The sequence below is a fragment of the Chanodichthys erythropterus genome, chromosome 13, assembly GCF_024489055.1.
Source record: "Chanodichthys erythropterus isolate Z2021 chromosome 13, ASM2448905v1, whole genome shotgun sequence".
Classification (NCBI taxonomy): Eukaryota; Metazoa; Chordata; class Actinopteri; order Cypriniformes; family Xenocyprididae; genus Chanodichthys; species Chanodichthys erythropterus.
Window position 1 is genome coordinate 35,699,860 of NC_090233.1, and position 21,442 is coordinate 35,721,301.

The following is a 21,442-nucleotide window of genomic DNA, read 5'->3' on the forward strand; positions in this document are numbered from 1 at the left end:
GTGACACTGAAGACTGGAGTAATGCTTTACCATCACAGAAATAAAATACATTTAAAATGTATTAAAATACAAGTTATTTTAAATTGTAATATTTCACAATACTACTTTTACTATTTTTTTATTAAAGGCAGCCTTGATGAGCATAAGAAGCTTCTTTCAAAAACATAAAAAATCTTACTGATTTAAACTTGTTGTTTGTATTTGCATTAAATAAAATTTCAAAACAAGTGGCATTTATTTTAAAGATGATGTATACCAAGAACACAAAAGAATCAATGTTTGTTAGAGAATACAGACCAGGACACTTGTAAACTGAAAATAAAGACTGGGACACTTTCTGGTTTTCAAACTTTGTGGAACATGTTTATTGTCAATATAATGAACTAAACAGTGGTTATTTTGCTAGGACACCTGTGTGAACTTGAGAGGAACAGACTTCAGAAATCCATGAATGGTGACCATTAGACAAACTGAAAAAATAACTGAAAAGGTGGCTCAGAAAAGGTTTTTCTGAGGAAAATAATAGCATAATTTGCTTGCCACTTGGTTTGATATTTTGTATCTAAAGCAATGAAAATCTAAATCTAGTGTTTTTTTTTTTTTTGTTTGTTTGTTTTTTTGGTGGTTCTGTTCTAACTCAGTAATAGTGTCTTACTGTGGTGTTTTGCAATATTACCATCTTTCTTTCTCAGTATTGCTTCATTCATTTACTATCTACAGTCAACCACACAACCAGTAGGAACACAGGCATGATAACAGTTAACCAAATAGAGTCTGGCTTTATTGAGAGGAACAAACACCTTTTGTCATTGAGACTTACATTTTGTTTGAGTCCACAGACCCAAAGCATTATAAAGTTTTTCACCCTATTTCACTTTCTTTTTTTTTTTTTCATTCTCTTTTTTGGTTCTTGTTTTGTCATATTGAAAACAAGTTTAAAAGCAACGTTTCATTCAGTAGAGAGTAAACATACTATCGTATGTCGTCATCATCACAGCACAAGACTCAAAAGTGTTAAGACCACTCGGTCAACCTGCAAAGGCGCAAAAAAACCTACAATACAGAGGGGGGAAATGTTAAATAAACAGCAAAACTCGAATTTAAGAACACGTTTCCAAGATCATCCACACTACTTCACAAATTGCCGCAATTTTATAAGAGCAAACATCAAGGATAATGTCTTTCATAAAGGAGCAGAAATAATAATACATCTGTTAGTTCCTGAGAATCGATCTGTTGGTGAGTGTGTTTGTGTGAGCGAGTTACAGCTGGTGTATTCAATATTGAAAACATACATGTAAATGTACAGAATTCATCAGCTCTGCAAACCACCTCTTCTGATAGTTGGAAATGCCCATTTGCTTGTTTTTGACGTTTTTCTCCTTTGGGCATGTCCGTTTATCCTGTAAATTCTTCTTGGACATTCTAATCAAACTTAAACAGAAAAAAACTGGCAGTTCGTCCAGTTAAATCAGGCTGTCCATTCAGACACCAATTGAGATTAAGAGCTGAAGGCAAAAAAACTAATTTTCCCATTAGTGCTTCTGCTTGCAAGAATAAAAAAAGACTAGCAAGAATCGCAATGCTCGGTGCTGTACAGTCAGAATGTGCTCGACTCTCACAAACCTAAGTAGTTCAACTGTAAGGCAGATTACGAGGTGCGCACGTTCACGTGTTTGTGTGGACATCTTTCAGTACGAGACTCAAGATAAAGCTCACATTTCACTCGTGAGAGAACTTCTGTTACTCAAACTCATCTATTTGCTAAATTAAAAAAATAAAATAAAATAATACTGTGCAAATTCCATCCAATTAAAGTTTCATCTTTAACCTGGAATGGCACCTCCATGTCTTTACTATAGAAGGTAAACTATGTTACAGGTGAAACAGTGGTGAATTTATCATAAATTCACACTAGTGCACACACAATAGTCAACATTTTACATTAGTTATTTCAGTACTAATGATAGCATGTGATCAGCTGACTGTGGTTGTCAAGGCAACCTATCGAGTCTAAGTGTGTATGAGAGACAGATCCTGCTCGAATAAGCTGGTACAGTGTCCATGTATATGAAATGCACTAATACTGTGCAAATACAAGAGGTTTGACATTAATTTTCAATATTTACAAAGAGGAAAAATATATTAGGAGCACACTGATTGTGTCAGAATGTCTCTCTCCTGAATCTATACCTTTAACAGAGTGAGAGAGAGAGAGAAAGAGACTAAATGATGATATATATAAAACCACGCCTTAAAAATCCTTCAAACAGAAATGAAGTTCAGCTCCACTGAGGTAAACTATCACTTTCCAAAATAATTATCAAACAGCAAATTTGGAGGCATGGAAAAGTGAAGGAGAGGACGGAGGGAAAAAAAATGAAAAGAGAGAAAGAAAGAGAGAGAGTTCCCTGTCTGTAGTGATCTGCCCGGCAGGAAATAAGCCATCTCTATGGGCTACTCGAGTGACACACGGTATCACTGACATTATGGCATTATATTTCTTTATCCTTTTTTTTAAACAAAACTAAGCTTCTTTTTTTTAAATATATATAGATATATATATATACTCATAAGTGATACTGTACAGCTCAGAAATATATTTTTTTTTTACAATCAAGAAATAGATACAATTTGTATCAACAAGCAAAAGGTCGTTTCTGGACATTTGATGTGTGGAAGCTTGCTGCTCAACTGCATGGGGGTCTGAACCTTGGAGCCTAAGCAGCAGACAGCAATGTCTTCATTTACAAAAAAAAGTTTCTAGTTTGCTCTAGAAACAATATTCTTCAGGATTTTCTTGCTCTTAGGTTCAGAGGAGAGGGGGAAGAGGAGAGACCCAACTGTAAAAACATCTTAAGGAAAAAAAAAAAAAAAAAAAAAAAAAAAATTTGGGCCTGAAACATACTCTATGTAAATACATCAATGATGCTAAAGGCATGGTCACATTGGCAAAATGTTGTGGGCAAAAAGGGTCAGTTGACCAACTTGAACCCACTGCGAGATTGGTGTGGGCAAATCTTTCATCCTCACTGGAAATTCCCAATTCAGTGGATTACTACTGAAATGACTGCATTTCACCCACAAATAAAATAAAATTAAAAAATAAAAAGCTAATAGATTATAGATATGACCACTCTAACACTTCTAGCAGGATTTCAAGTCATTGCATTCCAAAATGTGTCCATTCATAACACAAACAACTGCAACTCTGCCACAAGGAGTACTAAAGAGGGCAATAGTAAACTCACAGTATGAGAGCATAAAATATAATTTTAAAATAGATGTTTTGCCAATGCCAGATTTTCTGGAGGCTCTTATTTTATTGTGTACTGCCTTTGATGTCACAGCTCAGGACGATCACTAGTGACTTAGGAGAACAAGAACATTCTTGAGTTGCTATTAGTCAGAAAACTCATGTCATCATGTATGCTTTCAATGCATTGACCAAGCATTAGTGTCTGCATTTCTGTATTTGCATAAATATGTTCTGGCCAAAAACATGTAAATACATGTAATAAATAAAATACATGCAAACAAAAAAATAAACATTTAAAAATATTAATTTAGAAAAACCTCTTATTTAAAAATTAAATAATGGCCTTCTGAAAGAAAGAAAAACTAAACTAAGAAGAAGGTAAACTGTCTGTGTTCGTATTAAAGCGCTGAGAGGAAGGATTTTGAGTCCAAGTCGAAAGCAGGGTCGGGGGGCGGTCGAGAGGCAGCAAGCAAACTGTCAGCCAAATGTCAGAAACAACCCAACAACAGCCTGGTGTTCCTTGTGTGTGTCGCACAGGAAGAGACAGGTAGGCAGTGTGTCACACCTTCCCACGAGCAGTAACGGGGCCCCACGGGGCAACACCTGTGCTCATGAAAAAAAAAAAAAAAAATGGAGCAATTTAAGTCTTTTGAAAACACCCAGAGCATCTCTGGACTGATAACATTCACGCTCTCCTGAAAATATGTTCATTTACAGGGCGGAGCAGATGAAAAGGAGTGGTCTCTCGGCATCAATCAGGAAATAGATGCTGCACAAGAGCATTTTGCCGAACAGACGCATTCTCCTCCCCAGTTTGTGAATACTTTAACATAGTTATTGACTACCAAGTCAAACGTGAGCGGCACTCTCTGTCAAGCATAATGCTAACATGCTGTCTGGGAGAGATTTACTGAAGCCCATGCTTACCAAATGCTCAAACATCTCTCTTTAAATCTACAGTACAAGAACAACATTAAGGAAATACATATGGATAACTTCTCTTCATCTAGATTTACCTAGTAATTTCCGATCAAAAAAAACGTACACTGATTATCTTTTTGGCTCAGTCTTTTAAAATGGCTTAGTAAATACATATCTGTGCATGAGCGCGAACAGACGTTGCAGGGCAGTTTTGCAGTTACAGCCCATCCAATTAAAACGTCTGAACTGCAGCATGGCAGAATCTAAACCTCTCTGTCCCAGTGCTCGCTTTTAGAAAAAAAATGTGACCTCCACAACTATTAAGCACTATTCACATTAACGTGTGGTGAGGTCACTCCGTCCGATGTAAGGCCATAAAAGTTCAAAGGTCATAGTTCATGCTTTGAGGTACGCAAGCGTTCATTCCGCTTTCCGAAATCACACATCAGGTCATCACGCACGCAACAAAAAAAAAAAAACCACCACAGCGTCACATCGTATTTACACGCGAATGCAAGTGAATACACATATACATACACAATACTATTCATATTGTGCAGGATCATTTCTGATCAGTTTTACCAAAGAGATTTCTCTCATGTAACTCCTTTTCAAAGGATAAATGTTATCATCACCCACAAAATAACACATTCTCAAGATCTGCCATCAAACTGGCAGGCAGAGTTGCTCTCTCAATGTGGATACACTTTTGAGTCTGCTTTATGAAAAATTTTTCAGGCCACCCTAAACCTCTAGAACATTTTGGCCCATCTCAGTAGCTGAATGGTCAGCAGGACTTCACAGAAGACTTTTGTTTTGTTGATGGATCTCACATTTCTATGCTAAACTTATCAGGTACAAGATCCGGGCTCCCTTATGGCTTAACGGATGACATAAACCGATGCAGCATCAATGCTATCATGCTAGCCAACCTCCTAATGGATCCAATCCGATCATAATTACGTATGGGGGAAGGCTGTTTCTTCAGAGCTAAACAAAAACACAAAACATTTGAGTTGTCCAACTTCTCATCCCCTAGGAGATCAACATATCATGTGGTGGTGTTGTTAGCAGCCTTTTGTGATGTGCTTAGTGGCAAGAGCGCAGTTTAGTGACGATGACGGCAGCCAGCTGCTGGGGATCGGTCATGTGAGGGTTCTTCTCCATGACTGAATGGACCACATATGCCGGGAAGATGTTACAGAGGTTTCGGTAGGTTTGATACTGGTGTTCTGGAATAGGGTGCCGCTCCTGGGATTCCCCCACTGGCCCACGAGAGGCAGGCGGTGGAGGCGGCACACTATCCCACGGGGACCTCCAGATCTGCTCCATCTTCTCGGGCATGCTGCGGACCATCACCCTCTCACAACAAGGCATGAGTCCTCCCCCTAAACCATAGCCTCCGTAACTATAAGGTTCATTACCGCACGGCAAAGGGTCCCAGCTGGCATGCTGCTCTCGACAAAGAGGGGGTCGGCGTTGGCGCAGTGGGTTGCTCTCGTATAGCCGTGAGTCAGAGATGCTGTCCATGCGGGTCATGCCTAAGGACCGACCCTGCTGTGAGGGACTGGCAGAAGGCAACACATTCTGGGAGAGAGGAGGGTAGTCTCCTGGGCAGCTGGATCGAGCGCCAACAACCGGGTGTTGGGAGTGAGGTGCAAGGTGGGCGGAGGATTGCTTCCGAGGTCCTGGTTTGGGTTCATCCGTTCCGTAGCTCTGCACACGTGTCAAGGCCTCATGGTGGAAACCGTGAGCAAAGGCTTGAAGGCGTGTTTGTGCCAAAGTTTGCGTCGGAGCCTGCGCAGATGGCCCTTTCATGCTGTCGTCCAGGCTGCCCTCCAATGAGTTGAGGTACATCTCTCCACTGTAGGACGAGAAGGAGTCCGACGAATGGCTTCGGCCGGGTTCTGGGCACATACTAGGAGCTCTGCCAGGATATCCTCCACCCACCCCTACAGGTTCTGGCTGCTCAAGACTGCAGAAACTGTCCTGGAGGCTCATGGTGGAAAAGTCACTGAGCATGGAATAGTAGCCGTGGTCGCTTACCACAGAGTCGTACTTGGGAAACGGCTCACCGTAAGCCACAGATGCGCCCTGGCTATTGGTGACTAGGATGGGGGGATATTGGACACTGCCCGCATGCTCGAGCGAGCTGTGGGTAAAGTGCAGAGACCCTGGAACAGGGCTGCTCGCAGAGCGTGTGTTCAGAGCGCCAGCTGCGTGACTTTTTGTCAGTGGCATAGTTGGAACGCTAAGCGCTGACACTAATGATGGTACTGAACTGGCCTCGGCCTTCCGCGATGGACAGAGTCGCTCTTCCTGCTCACAGGCCACCGACCGGATACTGGGGTCAGACTGGCGCTTGGGTGCCACTCTCTTTGCCTCTGAGCTACCGTCTCCCTTGGCAGCAGAACCAGAGGTCCCACATTTTGCAAGTGCCCCCTCGCTCATTGTTTTTACAGCGGAGAGTTTGGCGAAGGCTCTGAGCTCATCTGCGACAGCCCGTTGTGGTTGGTTGGCTCTTTCTGGGTGGTAGTACTTGCACTTATGGCCGTATGTGCACTTCTTACCTGTGATAAAAATCAATAGTGGCGGTTGAGCCAAACTTGTTACTTCTGTGTTTTTTTTTAAATATTAGATGTTTTTTTTTATCACAGTATACTGATTTTTTTATTTTAAATTCCATCTGGAAATTCTATAGCATGACAATTACCTGCATAATAAAAATTATCTAATATATATAAATATATATATATATATATATATATATATATATATATATATATATTTTTTTTTTTTTATATGCTGTGATGTTTTGAAATAAAGACAAATTAATTTCTCCATACTTTTGCTGTACTGACCATAAGGACACGGCTGCTTCTTGTGCTCTGGAACCACTGGTCGTTTGCGGAGAAAATTTTCCAGACTGGGTCCATGCCTGCCTAAAGGATCATCAGGAGGCATAAACCTACAAAACAAGCCAACAAACAAAAATAAGCACAACTTTGATATGAATAATGGTTTAAATCTAAAAATTATTTTATGAAACAATATTTCTAATTTTATAAATATGAGACTTTATAAATATTATACAAAGTATGGTCATATTTTTCTGTCCTAAACTGTTCATTACTTGACGCTAGGGCTGGACGATATAACCTATATACATTGATTGATTGATACATAACCTTGATTACAATTAATGAACAATTATTTTAAGGTTTGTACTGTAAATATGATTGACTATTAAAGGTGGGATAATTTTTCCTACTGAAAGAGTGCTCTGACATAACGGCTCACTTTCAGCAGTTATTTTATCTATGGTTTGTAACATTTCTTACAGATTTCTGCTTGTTGTAAATCAGAACCAGATAAATTAGCACAGTACCAGTACATTTATTTGAATGCTTTAATGAGAGAGCGAATGCATGTGTGAATTAGTCATACTGGCTCTCTATTAATTGTAAAGCTGTGGGTTGTAAGCAGTTACTTCAAAAGTAGAAAAATGTATGCTATAAACTTTTAAGTTTCTAAGCTATTTAGTGATAAGTCACAGGACAGCATTCAAGAGTTTCTGCGCTCCTCTGTGCGTGTGATCTTCACATGATGTGCAGCTACTGTCTGTATGAGTGTTCATGTGCCACGATCCATCAGAGCAATAGCTCAATATAATACACATCCGATAGTCTAAAATTGCTTGAATCACAGGGCTTAAAACAAACACAATTGACAAAGTTTAGTGAAGATGCAAGTGAAAGTGATCTCACTTCAGGGCTCGCTGTGTGTTGACTCGGCATTTGAGTTTGCCTCCCTGTTGCTTCCATGCTGCTGACTGGACAGGGCGGAGTCACATGACTACACACGCGGTATTACGTTTTTAAGGGGAAAGTATAAACAGGATTAAAAAATGAAATATCCAACAATCTGAGGTTCTGAATTTCGGTTTCGATTACTTTGATTAATCGTCCAACCCTAATTGACGGCATTATGCAAATATTAAAATAAAGTGAACTGGAGTACTCTGCGTTCACAATGCATGTTAATAGCATTCACAAAGCATCGTTAATAGTTTTGCGTGAGTGTGGCGTGAACCACTGCAGATAGTTTACACTACACTACTGCATCAGAAAAAGAGATGCACATTCATGGCATCATACATAAACTTATGATGACTTTTTTTGGGCTAGCAATGTGTGGCTTTAAATCACACATAATTGGGAATAGGCAATTACGTAATCTCAACAGGCCTTATCATGGGACCTTATTCCTAATCACTGAAAATCAAACTTAAGCAAATAAATGAGGACATTAATTAAAACTTATTTACAAAATAGAACAAGTGACTTGAGAGTTGAAACAAGTGACAGAGCAATAAAAAGTGAAAGAAGAAAAACAGAGAGAGAGAAAGAGGAACGCCATACGGGTGCGAGGGTGGAAAGCAGAAGACGCAAATGAGTGAGAGAGAGAAAACCCCGTCACCACGGTAACTGTGTGCGAGCATACTTGTCGTTGACGAAGCTGTACATAAGGAGTCGTTCCTCAATAAATTTCTTCCACTCTGGTTTCTCATTCTGCAGGTCTCTGTAGTTATCGTTGGACACAATGATCCCGTCTGAGTCGCAGGCCAGCTTGACGATAAAACGGTCATCGTAGCAAACCACTCGCCGGCCTTGGACTCTGCGAGAAGGTGTGAAGACGAGGATCTTTTCCTTTTCTAATTTTCGCAGGATCTCCTGATCTGAGGATGAGGGTGACATCACACATCATCACTTCCTGTGACCTCATGCACAGACATACGCAAACTTGTATAAACATCACAGCACAGATGGACGATCTCACTGGGCACATGGTAGCTCCTCAGAGATATCATACAAGCAAATAAAAACATCTCTTGATGGTAACACAATCTGAAATGGTTCACTGTATCTAACAACATACAGAAAGGGTGAAAAGTATAATATAATTTAAAACCTAATTCAAACCTGAAAATAAACAGGATGTTTTAGGATTTTAGAACATTTAAAAAAAATATATATATATATATATTATGACATAATTAAGAATATTTCTAAGTCACTAAACAAATATGCAAATCTGTGATATTGATTATGTGAAATTTTTCTCAAAGACTAAGATGCTATGTGGATCCTTCTCAAATCACGCTTGAGAACAATCATCAGGATTTACAAACTTCTGGAGACAGCAGCAGGGAAAGAAAGACAACAATACTAATACATTCTAGAACTCTCAATTGTACTATTGTATTGTACTATCAATTAAACTTTTCACTCAAATTGTAATACTTATTTTAAAAACTATATTAAATATGTTAAATAAGAAATTGAAGCATTTAAACTGGTGATCTCATTCTTAGACCCACTGTATATTAACACAAACTCGTACTTCTGGGAAGTGTTAACTCGTCATAGGAACATTATTTTCTGCAGGTTCCTTTCGCTTCTGTGGTACCTTTGATTGGTGCATCAGGTCTTGACTGTTCCTTCCTCCATGCTGGGACGAAAACTGTGATATCTTTGTGGCCCTTCTCCAGGAACCAATCAACAGCCAGTTGAATGCCCAGGCATGAGAACAACTCTTTGTTTCCATGGCTACAAAATAATATTACCAACATCAAATTACACGCATACAGACATACACTCACTTCACTCATTGATTGAACATTTCTCAATACTAAAAGCATTTCAAAACAGGAACATTAAGATAATTACTCTAAAAGACTTCCTGCCACAACATACATTTCAGGAGTAAACAACAATAGTGAGAATTTGATGACTCTCTAGTTCACAGTTCCCCAGTTTATGACTAATCTCATCTACATGATATCAGTCCAGAGCCTTAAAGGGATAGTTAACCAAAAAATGAAAATTCTGTCATAATTTACTCAACCAAACCTGTATGAATTTTCTTCTGCGGAAAACAAAAGATATTTTAAACAATGTTAGTTTTGGTTCCAACTGACTTCCATTCTATTTTTTTGTCCATATATATGGACAAATTTTATTTGTATGGATAAAATGTATTTATCCATATAATATACATATATAACCAAAACATTCTTCAAAATATCTTTTTTTAATGTTCCACAGAAGACAAAAATGCATACAAGTTTGGAAAGACATGAGTGCAAGTAAATGATTTTTGGGTAGACTATCTTTTTAAAGTCGACATAAAATAAAAATTGACTACAGATGTATGATATACCAGTAAAAAATTGGTTATTCATTATTAAGAGATTTAGTAATTGTGCATGTTTTTTTCTTCTATTTTAACATTTAGATTAACTTTAATGTCAAATATCACACACCTTATTGTTTTTCATTGTTTACAATTTTAGAAATTTTAATACCAGCCATTAAATAACATCTATTGGTTATCGGCCACAAATAATTCGTTATCGGTCAGATTTTAATATCGGTACATCCCTAAAATTGACCGATTTACTTTCAAAATTACGAAAAAGTATGTAGGTCCTGTAGCAATTACATAAATTGTCTGTTTTTAATCATGCAGAAACATGAGTTTGGTCCTCATCAGCATTTACCTCATGGCAACATTGGATCCATCAATCACAATTGGTCTGAGGTTGTCATATGTGTCTGATGGGTCTTCTTCCAGTGATGCCTCGGGGCTTACGGCTTCTTTGGCTCCCACTGCCCGTGGTGCTAAACTTGCAGTGCCCGCTGCTGCCTGGCTCTCCGGATCTCCTTTATTCCCTAGCCGCACTAGCTCGGCCAATACATCATTGATTAGCGCGCTGGACCCCAGTTTACTCAGCACAGACTCCACCTGCTCTCCAGAGTAGCCCAGTTTTAGAGCAAAGTCCATTTTGGTTTGGTAATCTCGATCGCTGGTTTGACGTAAGGGCATTTGGGCTGTGGAGGCAGGCGGAGCAAGGGCTCTCTGGGAGGGGTCGGTGCGGGTATCATCTGCACGTAACTCCTGTAAGGTGCTGCTCTGGCTGAAGCTGGGACGGTCCAAACAAGAGGAGCGGCACAGCTGCCGGTGAGGTTTGGTTACTACGAGCGGGTCCCGCCTCCTTCCCGTCGCTCCTTCTCCTGAGCCCGCTGTGTCAACACCTCCTCCAGAACTCCCGCTCCGTGACCGCGTCTCTCCTTCGCTCTCTGAACTGGTCCCCTCTTCCCCAGCTTCTTCATCCTCCTCCTCCTCTTCTTCTGGAGAGTCGTGGCCAGCAGCAGCTGGCGAGGGCTGAGGGTCGCGGCAGCCGCGGTGCTCCATCTTCAGCCGCTGCAGCATAGCGCAAGCAGCTGTTACCTGTGCATGACCTCCCTGAAGCTCCAGTGCATGGTCCCTCACCTGCACCACGGCGCAGCTCTCGTACTCAATAGCTGCACGTAGGGCATGCAGTCGCCGCTGCAGCCAAAGAGTCAAACGCTCACGGTGCTTATGCACAGGACTGATCAGCGACACAATGTACTCCTGAGAGGAAGAGAAAATATTATGGATCGATCATTTGCCTTGGTATTAAGTCATTTTTATTCATTATTAATAGAATTTACATTCAAATACTTTTTATGTGGGGGAACTTCATGCCAATTTTTAAAATTGTAGCTACACATTCAAACCAATTTAAGAAAGGCACAAAGATGGCCTACCATCAGTTATCTTAATTTTGATTACTTATCAATATGCTCCTGATTTTCTAAAAAACTGCAAAAAGGTCTATAGACAATATTTAACAATCACTAGAACTTGAAATTACAGCATTATATAGATAAAACATTACAGAAGCAATTCTTACTACAACTGCTATTTGTATTCAGCAAGGTGCATCAAGTAGTAATTTGCTATATAAAGAGCTTCTATTTAAAAAAAAAAAAAAAAAAAAAAAAGCTGTTCTTCAAACTTACTGTTCATCCAAAAAAAAAAAAAAAAAAGATTCTGAGCACCAAATCAGTATATTAGAGATTTCTCGAGGCTCATGAGAACAAAGTATACGTCGGTTTCTTCACAATGAGCCGGATAGCTTCTCAAAGTACACTGCGCGAACACAGATCTCGACACGTGCAATAGAGAGGCATCCTTATCTACTGTCTGCGAGATTTCTTTTCCAAAGCTTATGAGCTATAAAAAAAAAGTCTTTGTGCTCGTTTAAACTAGAATTGTGTGGTATAATCTTACACTCGCACTCGTCAACGCGGGAGTCTATTGTTGCTGCCGTCTTCAGTCGTTTGTTGTTCTTGTTCTGTCTCCTGTTTCAATCCCGACTGTGAAACAACGGCCGGGGCCCGTATTGCCACCTTGTGGAGAAATGCTGCGTTCACGCCATGTCGAAATTACCGTAATTACGAGATGACAACAAGTGATGTTCTGCTCATAGATGTTCACGTCATCGGACTCGGAATTAAGCGTTTGTTTGGCAACACCGTCCACACCAAAAATTAACCCATAGCTGGTAAAGCGGTCACGTGGTACAAGTCGGAGCTCACAGAAAATACCAAATTTACAAGAGTTCTACGAGGACGAGAAAACGTTTTATACACCGATATCACGAAATTACGGTAATTCCGACATGGCGTGAACGCATGCAAACTAATTTGTGCAAAAAACAAAGCGCATGTGCGAGCTGCGCATACAACGAAATTCGCATCGCGTGCAGTGTCCGCTTACACAAGAAGCTCTGGGGTTTTCAATAATTTAGATGCCATGCTCCCCCAACTTAAAAGGGATCTATCTTTCCTTGTGTGTGAAAACATATTTGGCAATAAAGCTCTTTCTGAATTATATAGACCCAAAATATACACTGAAAAAAATAAGTTAGATTTATTACTTTATTAATGTAGCTTTAATGTATTTATTTAATTATATATATATATATATATATTTTTTTTTCTTTAATCTAATTTAATCTATTTAATAGATTAATAACTAATATTTTTAATACATTTTATTTTAATTTAATCAAATTTATTTACACTTTGTTGTTGTTTTTTGTTTTGGTTTGGTTTTTTACAGTTTTTCCACTAGACTCTTTCATGGACCCTTGTCACTCTCTTGCGGTCCCCATTGAAATCCCCTGCCCTCATACACATAAAGGCTTAAAACTGCAGACTGAAAGACTGAAAACAGTTAAGACTGAAAATTCAGCTTTAATGACTATAATTAGTTGTAAAAAATAAAAATTTTAAATGAAATAAATTAAAGTATAAAAGTTATTTTAAATATACAGTTGTGGTCAGAATTATTGGCACCCTTGATAAATATGATCAAAAATGACAGTAAAAATGAATCTGCATTGTTTATCCTTTTGATCTTTAATTCATAACATTTGCAAAATCTAACCTTTCATTGAAGGAAAAGAATTGAAAGTGGGGGGGGAAATCACATTATGACATAAAAGTTTTTCTCCACAACACACTGGCTACAATTATTAACACCCTTTTATTCAATACTTTTTGCAACCTCCTTTTGCCAAGATAACAATTCTGAGTCTTCGCCTATAATGCCTGATGAAACACCTGACAAGAGATCAGAGATCATTCCTTCATGCAGAATCTCTCCAGATCCTTCAGATTCCAGCTCCATGCTGGTGCTTCTTCTCTTCAGTTCACTCCACTCATTTTCTTTTGGGTTCAGGTCAGGGGACTGGGACGGCCATGGGAGAAGATTCATTTTGTGCTCAGAGACCCATTTTTGTGTTGGTTTTGATGTTTGTTTTGGATCATTGTCCCGACGGAAGATCCAACCACAGCCCATTATTGGATTTCTAGCAGAAGCGGTCAGGTTTTGATTTTTTATCTGTTGGTATTTGATAGAATCCATGATACAATGTATCTGAACAAGATGTCCAGGACCTCCAGCAGAAAAATAGGCCCACAACATTAAAGCTCCAGCAGTATATTTAACCGTGTACATGGGGTACTTTTTATCCAAATGTGCACCAAACCCATCTGGTGGGTTTCCTGCCAAAAAGCTCATTTTTTAGTTTCATCTGACCATAGAAGCCGGTCCCGTTTGAAGTTCCAGTCTAGACACACGTCCTCTTCCAGGCAGATTTGTAACATCTTTAGTTGATTGGAACTACTTAATTATTATCCTGATAGTAGAAATGGGGATTTTCAATGCTTCAGCTATTTTCTTACAGCCACTTTCTATTTTGTGAAGCTCAACAATCTTTTGCTGCACATCAGAACTATATTCTTTGGTTTTTCTCATTGTGATGAATGATTAAGGGAATTTGGCCTTTGTGTTTCCTCATATTTATACTTCTGTGGAACAGGAAGTCACGGCTGGACAATTTCATGTTCATGATCATGCTGGTGTGCTAAAAAATCAAAATAGATATTTTACTCATAAAAAATTCTAGGGGTGCCAATACACTTTCAATTCTTTTCCTTCAATGAAAGGTTAGATTTTTGCTAATGTTATGAATTAAAGATCTAAAGGATAAACAATGCAGATTTATTTTTTCAGTCATCTTTGATTATATTTACCAAGGGTGCCAATAATTCTGACCACAACTGTATATATAGAACAGTGGCGTGCAGTGGTGTTCTGAAATGAGGAGGCACATTTTTTATTTAACATTATTTATGAATCAATGTAAATTCATGCATTACTCTTAACATTGACACATCTTCCTTGTTAAATGAACATTACTTTAAATTACATCAAAAAAATAAACCAAAGACAATTCTATTTTGTAATTTTACATTAACAATGTATTGTAATAAATGTTCTATTGATCAAAACCAAGTCAAGTAAGTGTTTTAAGCATTTCTACATTCATTCCAAAATAATAACTAAAGGCAATAATAATTTAAACAATATATTTTATTTTTGTATTGATGTTTTTCTTTTAATAGTCATCTTAGACTATTTTGGATCATCAGTCATGCTCCGTAAACAGCGTCTGTCACAGACACGAAGATGTATTTTTACATCAAGCTGATTGCACTAAAAAAAAAAAAAAAAAACCCCGTAGTCATCGTGCTTTCAGTCCATTTCAAGTTTGATTTTGACGTGACATAAAGTGGTGATATCTAACTGGTGATCTGTTTACTTACTTTTCAATTAGTCTTCCCGTTGACACCATCATTTGTTTAGTCAAACTGACGCGTGGAACGCGCACATCAACAAGAGGCGGGATTGATTGCACAAACCAATCATATCCAATCATAACCAATTACATCCAATTATAGCACGATGGAGACATTGCCTCCTCTCATGTGACTTTCCCCATTCATTCTCAATTACTCCCCACAAAACCCACCGCACGCTGGGGGTCTAATGGTTTTCTATGGATTTCTATGAGAGGTAAGGGAGGCATGACTCCTGCTGTAACTTTACCTGCGGGTGTCGCTGTTGGGCGGTGTTCCTTTAGAAATACGAGTGACTTGCACTCTTTTTAATGTCATAATTTGTAATATTTGTGTCATTTTATATGTAATATGGATTATTTTTTTGAGGAGGGACTGCCTCCCTTGCGTACTCGGAGGAAACGCCCATGATATAGAAATAGTACTGTTTTCCTGTATTTTTTTATCAAATAAATGCAGCTGTGGTGAGCATAAAAAAAAGAAGAAAAAAAAAACAGTACTGAAAACAGTACTAAAACAGTAATGTATACAAAAATGTTAAATATTTCATATGTATGTTTGAAACATCTATTTTTATACATCATCTTTTTATTACAAGTTTTTATGTATTAAGTTTGAATGACTATAATTAATTGTTGGGTCTGCAAAGGTTCAAATTAGCTTTTCATAAACCTTTTTAATGTTTGTTTCTTGTAAAATCTAACACATGCAAGTTGTCTCTGAGCTTCTTTTGTTTGTATACATCTAACTCATTATTTTATCTTTAAATCAGCCAATTTACAGAGGTGAGCATAGTCACTGAAGACAATCGCAATGACGCAAGTGCCCTTATGTCACAAACTGTTCCAAATGATGTGCTGTGAGTCATGGAAATATCTTATCATATACAGCACTGTGCAAAAGTCTTGTGCACATCAGTATTTTCCCCCCCAAAAGTTGTTTTAAGCCAATTATTTATATATTTTGCTGTAGTGTCAGTAGGAAATATCATTCACATTTCCAAACATTTATTTTTCCTTTAATTGTAATAATGTTTGAATACACAATAAGACTGATAACAGCCGGTGCTCCACACTGAGATCTGATCTCACCATCATCGAATCTGTCTGTGATTACATGAAGAAACAGATGAAACTGAGACAAACTAAATCCAGAAGAACTTTGGCCGTGTCTCCAAGATGCTTGAAGAAACCGACCTGCAAAGCTACCTGAAAAATGATGCCCAAGTGTACCTGGACAAAAGCCGTTTTAAACGCAAAGGGTGGTCACACCAAATATTGGTTTGATTTAGTTAATAGAAGTTAACTGATAAATAAAATCTATTTATGACAGTATTTTTGAAAGCATCCTCACTTTACAGCATTTTTACAAAAGTGCCTAAAACTCTTCACAGTATTGTATCTTTGCAAGTCGGTTTCTCCAAGCATCTTGGAGACACGGCCAAAGTTCTTCTGGATTTAGTTTGTCTCAGTTTCATCTGTTTCTTCATGTAATCACAGACGGATTTGATGATGGTGAGATCAGATCACTGTGTGGAGCACCAGCTGTTGTCAGACTCCTTGTGTATTCAAAAATCTCACTGGATTATTACAATTAATGGCAAAATGACTGTTTGGAAATGTGAACGGATATTTCCTATTGACACTACAGCAAAATATATAAATAACTGGCTTAAAACCATTTTGGGGGACATGCACAAGACTTTTGCACAGTACTGTATGTGTGTGTGTGTGTATATATTATATATATATACACACACAAACAAACATACGTATATGTGTGTGTGTTTGTATGTTAGGCTGCTGGGCGGAAGAAAAAAAAACAGTTCAGTATTGTAAACAATTTCAATGTGACAAAAAGAGAAGCTACTTTGGGTGTGGCTATGGTTGAACTTCCCAGAGAGGAAATGATACTGTGGTAATGATTTTTTGTTCAGTTTCAGAAAACATTTTCTTAGCCTTTGAATCTGAGCCCATTCCATTTCCTTCAGCAGATTCCTGCACATCTGCCATAATTTTCTGCCATTTCCAAAACTTATTTAACTAAAGCTGAAAGTAGTAAATATTAAACACTTAAAATATTGATAATTCTATATAGATCTATCAAGGTTTATATGCATCATCTAATACGTGTGCGTGCGTGTAAAGTGAGTGTGAATATGTGAATCTGCGTGTGCATGTGTGTGCATCTCTGTTTGTTTTTGTGTGGGGTGAGAGGGATGTGTATGTGTAGGTTGAGAGTGTGTGCGTGTGCATGTGTGTAGAGAGAAAACCGATAGCACCATCCAGCTACGAGAGTCTCCTCTGCGCTCATGACACCGGTTGCCAAGCAACGCAGCCCTGTCATCAGCTAACTGCTTTTTAGCAGTCACGACTAACACAACGCAGTGTTCTCTGGGAAAGCCTGGAACACACACACAAACAAGCAGAGCACATATTACATTTACACCGCTCAAAGAAACCATACACTCCATGTGCAAAGCCAAAATGCACGTATAAAGAAGCACACATGCATGCTTCACTAATAAACACCTACACACTGAACTGGAACTCTCCTCGCACATTCAACAGAGAGAGAGAGAGAGAGAGAGAGAGAGAGATTTTGAGAGGGAGAGTGTTTGTTTGCATTCGAAACGAATAATATCACTTTAAACTGACAGCGTATACAATCTTCCCCGTCTCTCTCTCTCTGCAGATGTGCCGTACTGAAGAATTTCCTCCCCAGCGTGACATAGCTGCTGTTCTGAGTCGTGACGCTGACTCCAGCAGCATGTTCCCCTGGGCACTGAACCGCATCGTCTGCACTCGCAAGCCACGGGCCCCAGCTGAGGATCACAGCTTCAACTGCAGTTCTGAGATCAGCTGCATCACGCAGTCAGCGACAGTGGTCCACCACAGCAGACTGAGAAGCTGTTCTAAAATCAGTCAAATAGCCTGCTGTAAACCCGAACGATTATGGTTTTAATAATCTCTATAGCTTGAACAGAGAGTTGCATATTATAGTATTGCTGGACAGGACAGGAACACAATTTACCTTTACATAGCTGTAAGTTTTTGTTATTTTGTTGTGTTATAACATCTTCATACATCTTCTGAAACAAAAGTAAATATTCTGAGATTTTCTGTGATACCACAGGCTTGTGGTCAATATGATATTATAATATTTAACATATTATTATTATTAATCATCATCATCATCATGTTAAAAGGTATTCATACAATAACAAAAAAATTATACATATATAAATATAAATTACTATTATTATTATTAATGTTATTACTATTACTATTATTATTCAATATTAATAAATACAAAAACAATGAATTATTTTTAACATCTGATAATGATAATAATACTAGTATATTAATTAATTAATAATAATAATAATAATAATAATAATAATCATAAAATGCATTAATTGATATAAAAGGCATTTATATAATATTAAAATAGTATATTACTAATATATTTCAATCTAAATATAATAATAATAACAATAATACAAAATGTCTTTATTATGAATGTTTTTTAACATCTGTATTAAAACATTATGTTTTGTATGCATCGAATTATCCAGATCATGTATCTCTATAGATCATGTAGTCAGTGTGTGCAGTCCACCACAGCAGACTGAGAAACTGTTCTGAGATCAGCAAAACAACCCAAAGAAAACGTGAATAATTCTAGTATAGATATAAGTGGCCAAAAGTGCCATACAAATGAACACAAAGTAACTGAAAAGCTGATAACTGAAAACTATTTGAAATAACTGACGTAAACCAGAAAAGAAAAAAAAAGACTCACACCAAGTTTTAAATAAAAAGGGAGGGGAAAAAAGGTCAGCTGCTCATTCACACAGTCATGTTCATTAGGATGTGTCTGATGTAAATTTACGCTTTCTCTCTAAATTACCCAGCCAGCTTTAAGAACTGATCGGGAAACTGCTGCTGAGTGGGTGGGAGAGGTCTGTGTGCATGCTGCACATGAAAACACAAGGAAGAAATGAGGAGAAAGCTGAAATATTCCTCCTTGGGTGAAAAGGTGTGAGCCCGTTCCTTAGTAAGAAAGAGCCAGAGAGCAGAGATTGGACACAATCAGCCTTTTGCAAAGGTAAGTCTTCAAATAAAACATTAAAGGGCCAGTGAACAAATATAGGAAGGCTCCGTTCTCTGTCACGCCAAACACTTCACTGACTGCAGAGAGAAACTGCAGCATAGTGAGGCAGAATGACCATCTCATGGACAAACAAGTGGCCCATCACGTGAGGGCAGCTTTTAGTGAGCCGCACATGAGTGGACCACCAAATTTCATCTTTTTGTAAACACACAAGTCATATCTTATGTCCTAAAAATCACACAATACTCAGCAGACACACCACAAACAAGCTAAACAACAGAATGCATCCTCCTCTTAAAAGTCTCCCTCCTTCTCCTTTTCTTCCCTCGCTCTTCCCCTTTCATTTCTGCCTTGTTTTCCTTCTCTTTTTCCCTTCTCTTCTCCTCACCTCCTCCACAACACAGGCGTACAATCAGCAAGGCCACCATGCACTCGAGCACACGCACAGGTTTATGCTGGTTTGTCTCATAGCAACAAGTGGAGTCTCTATGCTGGAGCTCATGGCTAGATGAAGCTCATTTAAGGCCCACGGTGCAGCTCCGAGCTCAGGCACTCAGTCTAAAGACAGTGGGTGGCAGCATCTTATGGTGCAGTTATGACAAAATAATCAGCAGGAGACGAAAGCATGCACTCATACAAAGATGCACAGACAGAAGGCCTCTTCTTACCTGAAGCTGCATTCTTTACTTTTTAATGCTCTAGGTGCATGCAAAACACAAACACAGGCAAATGCAGCAGCAATAGGCCGGTGCTGTGACACTGACATGTATGCACAATGCCAAACATACGTGTGTGTGTGTGTGTGTGTGTGTGTGTGTGTGTGTGTGGACAACTGCCTTGACTCTGTTTGGCCCAATCAAGGACACCTAATTTCTCATGACCAGCATCCTGCAAGTGTAATGCCTCATGCTTACAGTGGACAAAGAGTAGGAAAAAGTTTATCATTGAAGAATACCTGCCTCTAAATAGAAAAATACACCATTTTAAGGATGCATGATACACGTTTTGGCTATACTTATGAGGGCCAAATGTTTGAAAATAGCCTATAATGACAAATATCAAAGATCTACTTGTAGACTTTCGAAGCGCCCACACTATTTGAGCAGCTCATAGGCCTACATCATGTTTTGCTTCAGCTCTAATAATGTCAACAGGTTTGTGTGAGTATCAGGTTTAAAGATAAAGTAATACAATTTTATTTATATAAAAAAAGTACTCTTATAGAAGTATATTTATATTTTTAAAAAAGCATATATATATGTGATAGGACCTCATTTTTAGGCTATAGCTTTAAAAAGTCAACGAGTGTATATGTTTGCGCGCCTTCTGTCAGTAAACTCAGTAAACCTCTGTAAAACGTGAGTCGTGAGCATCAGTTCTGGTCGTGATTTAAAGATCATTTCGCAACACCTGAAACAATTACAATGGTGTATATTTGACTTAATCATGTAAACAACAAGCAAACTTCATATTTTGCCCATGAAAGTAAAAACAGACCCGAAAATGTTATGAAATAAGGAGCTTGAATGGCGATGTCGGTCGTGCTCGCGCAGCTCTCCTGCGACACACACGCTCTCTCTCACACACACACTCACTTTAGCTTTAGTGCAGTCTTCTTCCTTGCCGTCCTCGATGTTTACGATGATACTGGAGCCGGCGTTGGGGCTGTTGCAGCTGGGCTCGGCGGTGCTGCAACTCACTCTGACCCGGAAAACCCGCTGGATGTGCGGGATGCAGCGCTGGAGCGCAGGGCCTGCACCGGCGGGCGCGGCGAGCTCCAAAACCATTTATCAGACGGATAAATAAGCGATCACGACGCGCTCCGGAACACTGGCACGCATTCGCCCTGCGTCCTGCTTCATGGGTGGAGCAGCAGGGGAAAGAAATAAAGTCATGGGAGGATGCAAGTTTGTCTGCGGCCGAGCATAACGGCAAACGTACGGGACGCGCTACATAAGCATCTATCATCCATCTCCATCCCTCCTTCTCCTCTCTCGCCCTCCCTTCCTCACTTCCCTCCCTCCCTACAGCGGCCCCGACTGCACCCACCGCCTGCGCTTCGGTAACA

At 38.9% G+C, this 21,442-nt stretch overlaps 1 protein-coding gene across 4 annotated transcripts; it reads right to left on the bottom strand.

The window, feature by feature from the left end:
- Positions 1-303: 303 nt before the first annotated feature.
- zc3h12b (zinc finger CCCH-type containing 12B) lies at positions 304-21,368 on the bottom strand. 4 transcript variants are annotated; one of them, XM_067406542.1, is made up of 6 exons: positions 20,970-21,368; positions 10,743-11,638; positions 9,650-9,789; positions 8,684-8,918; positions 7,042-7,148; positions 304-6,750 (listed from the first exon to the last, which is right to left on the bottom strand). In XM_067406542.1, the coding sequence occupies exons 1-6, from the start codon at positions 21,159-21,161 to the stop codon at positions 5,270-5,272; spliced, it is 3,051 nt and encodes a 1,016-aa protein (XP_067262643.1). In that variant the 5' UTR covers positions 21,162-21,368; the 3' UTR covers positions 304-5,269. The 4 variants fall into 4 exon arrangements, with proteins under 4 accessions (XP_067262643.1, XP_067262642.1, XP_067262644.1 ...); XM_067406541.1 differs by having other exon boundaries at positions 7,027-7,148; XM_067406543.1 differs by lacking the exon at positions 20,970-21,368 and adding an exon at positions 12,341-12,417 and having other exon boundaries at positions 7,027-7,148.
- Between the last annotated feature and the right edge of the window lie 74 nt (positions 21,369-21,442).

Coding starts and splice junctions, on each gene's coding strand:
- zc3h12b (XM_067406541.1), bottom strand. CDS start 21,161: ATGGTTTTGGAGCTCGCCGCGCCCGCCGGTGCAGGCCCTGCGCTCCAG. Junction 8,919..9,649: donor ACCTGATGCACCAATCAAAG/GTACCACAGAAG, acceptor CCTCATCCTCAG/ATCAGGAGATCCTGCGAAAA. Junction 6,751..7,026: donor TTATGGTCAGTACAGCAAAA/GTATGGAGAAAT, acceptor TTTTTATCACAG/GTAAGAAGTGCACATACGGC.